The 2203-nt window shown below is 41.8% G+C and overlaps 1 protein-coding gene across 1 annotated transcript in view; it reads right to left on the reverse strand.

Annotated features, from left to right (window-relative positions):
- TBC1D15 (TBC1 domain family member 15) overlaps nucleotides 1–2203 on the reverse strand; it is a 35384-nt gene extending 33181 nt beyond the window's left edge. The window contains exon 1 of the mRNA XM_026865034.1: nucleotides 2125–2203. Within this exon, the coding sequence (XP_026720835.1) occupies nucleotides 2125–2203 (79 nt within the window). The remainder of the gene's footprint in view (nucleotides 1–2124) is intronic.

The following is a 2203-nucleotide window of genomic DNA, read 5'->3' on the forward strand; positions in this document are numbered from 1 at the left end:
CGCCGGTGCCCAGCGGCGGGGAAGCGGCCTGCCCCTGGGCTGGGCGGGCAGTGCCTGCGGCCCGGCCCTGGCCCGCCGTCGCGCTGCCCCTTATCCCCCCTACAGAGGTTTAAAAGAGGGTTGTGAGAGTAAGGGGGGAGTGAAGGATAAGGCAGCAGTGAGACGTTTATCCAGCAGAGGCACTACAGAACAGCCAAGGCACCCGCCCGTGCGCCGGGGATGTGCCAGCCTGGAGCTCCGGCCATCCTCCACAGCGATGGGAGCAAGAGTGACCCAGCTAGATGCTGCAAGGAAATTAGGGGAGTTTGGTTGTTTGTTTTTTTCCCCCCCTTACCCTGAACGCTTTTTCTGAGCCACGGGAGACTAATTACAGTTTGAGGACTGCTGAAAATGTGATATAAAATACAGAGTATTCTCTCTAGCTGTTTCCTTTCTCTTCCTGCTGTTGCACAATGTAAATATAAAAGAAATGCTGCCCCCTAGACACTATTAATCTGCTCTAATATTCATGGACCAAATTTTTACTGTTAATAAAAAGTACCCTACTTTCAAGATGATGGCTTTCAACACATTCATATTAGTCACGGGATAAAGCCAAATCTTAATTACAATCTCAGTGTTAGCAAATATTCAGCATTCATACATGTACAGATTTGTAAAGTCTGAAAAGTCTGTAGATGTCAACAGGTTTTGATTGGTCTTCGTTACCTGGAAAAGAATATCATGTATGGTATTACTTAAAATTACCTTTCACTTAATGTCTGCAACATTTAATCCCACTAATAGCCATAAATAACTATGGGGTTTGAGACATTTGCTGTATTCCAACACCTTAAAATACTTTGAGCAAGTAGTATATCCCCAAATATTATTTGAAACAGATCAGTGAGATGCCCACAGGGAAGTGATTTGCTACTCTGAAGGAGCAAAGAATTATTTTTGGGGGCTCCATCATAAAATGGCATTATAATTCACTGTTGACTTCTCGTATTAAAAACTCTTTTGGCTATATTAACACCCATACTGTACTTTTTACCATGGAAAAACAGATTTACAATTCTCAAGACAAACACTGATTTGCTTCAGAGTTGTGAGAGCCTGTTATGACTCTCTGTAAACAAACATGCATAATGATGAGAAAATAAAACCACAGTCAGAACATAAGTCCTTGTAGTAATATCTAAGTCTGGAAAGCTATATCAGCATAGCAAAAATGGACATCATAGCTCTGGTGGTCCCTTTCTTTGAATTTATTAAGAGCACAACTGGGTGTTATGGTGAATACAAAGAAGGCTGCTACACATTAAAAATGCATTACCATAAATTATTTGCTCTGAGAGTGAAATTGCCACTGCCATCTTCCATACCCACACTAGTTGCATCTCACTTGGTCTCCCAGGTGTTTGTTTTCATCCTTTCCCTTTCTAAGAGTTTTCCTTTATTTCTTTCCCCTTACAATATAATAGTACATGTTACACACCCACATGTAATCCCATTCCCCTCTCCACTTCCTTTTCATCTCTCAGCTTCCTGAGGTCTCCAATTAACACTGGGAACTTCCTTCACTTAGCTCTACTGCATACTCATTCTGGCCCTTCAGTGAAACTGTCAAGGTTTCTTTTGAAGTTCCTGTCCTAGGAGAAGCTCAGAATTAAGATTCCCATCTGTTTCATTAGCCTATAGCACAGTCTACAATGAACTCCTTGAAATCTGCTCTCTGCACTAGCATGACTGCCACCTTCCAGTTCTCCCATCTCTTGGACTTGATCATTAGCATATTCAATCAAAGCTTCCTTCTCTTTGTAGGTAGTTGTGTTAATAAATACATATTTATCTCATGTCTCACTGCTTTATTTCTACTACAGCCATTAATCCTGATCCAAATTAAACAGGCAACTAATGGAGAAGATGGTTCTATCTCCCTCCAGACTCTCTTGGCATCCACTCCTCTTCAATATCAACCTGTCTTCAAGGCCTACAGCCTCATTGATGCCTTTATCTTAGATATCTCTGAATTCTACCTTTCACATTATAGCTGGCTCCCTTGCAGATTTTGCTTGTACAACAGCACCAAAGCATAGCTTTCCCTGTCTATCCACACAGCTAAACATTTTTTTCTTCTACCATTCTGTTTGCTGGCAGTGACCGACACCATTTTGATCTGTTCAGACTCCTGCAGAATGCTCTTGCAAAGATCATTCAT

This window comes from Athene cunicularia (genome assembly GCF_003259725.1).
Source record: "Athene cunicularia isolate RWA chromosome 1 unlocalized genomic scaffold, athCun1 chr1_part2, whole genome shotgun sequence".
NCBI classification, from domain to species: Eukaryota; Metazoa; Chordata; class Aves; order Strigiformes; family Strigidae; genus Athene; species Athene cunicularia.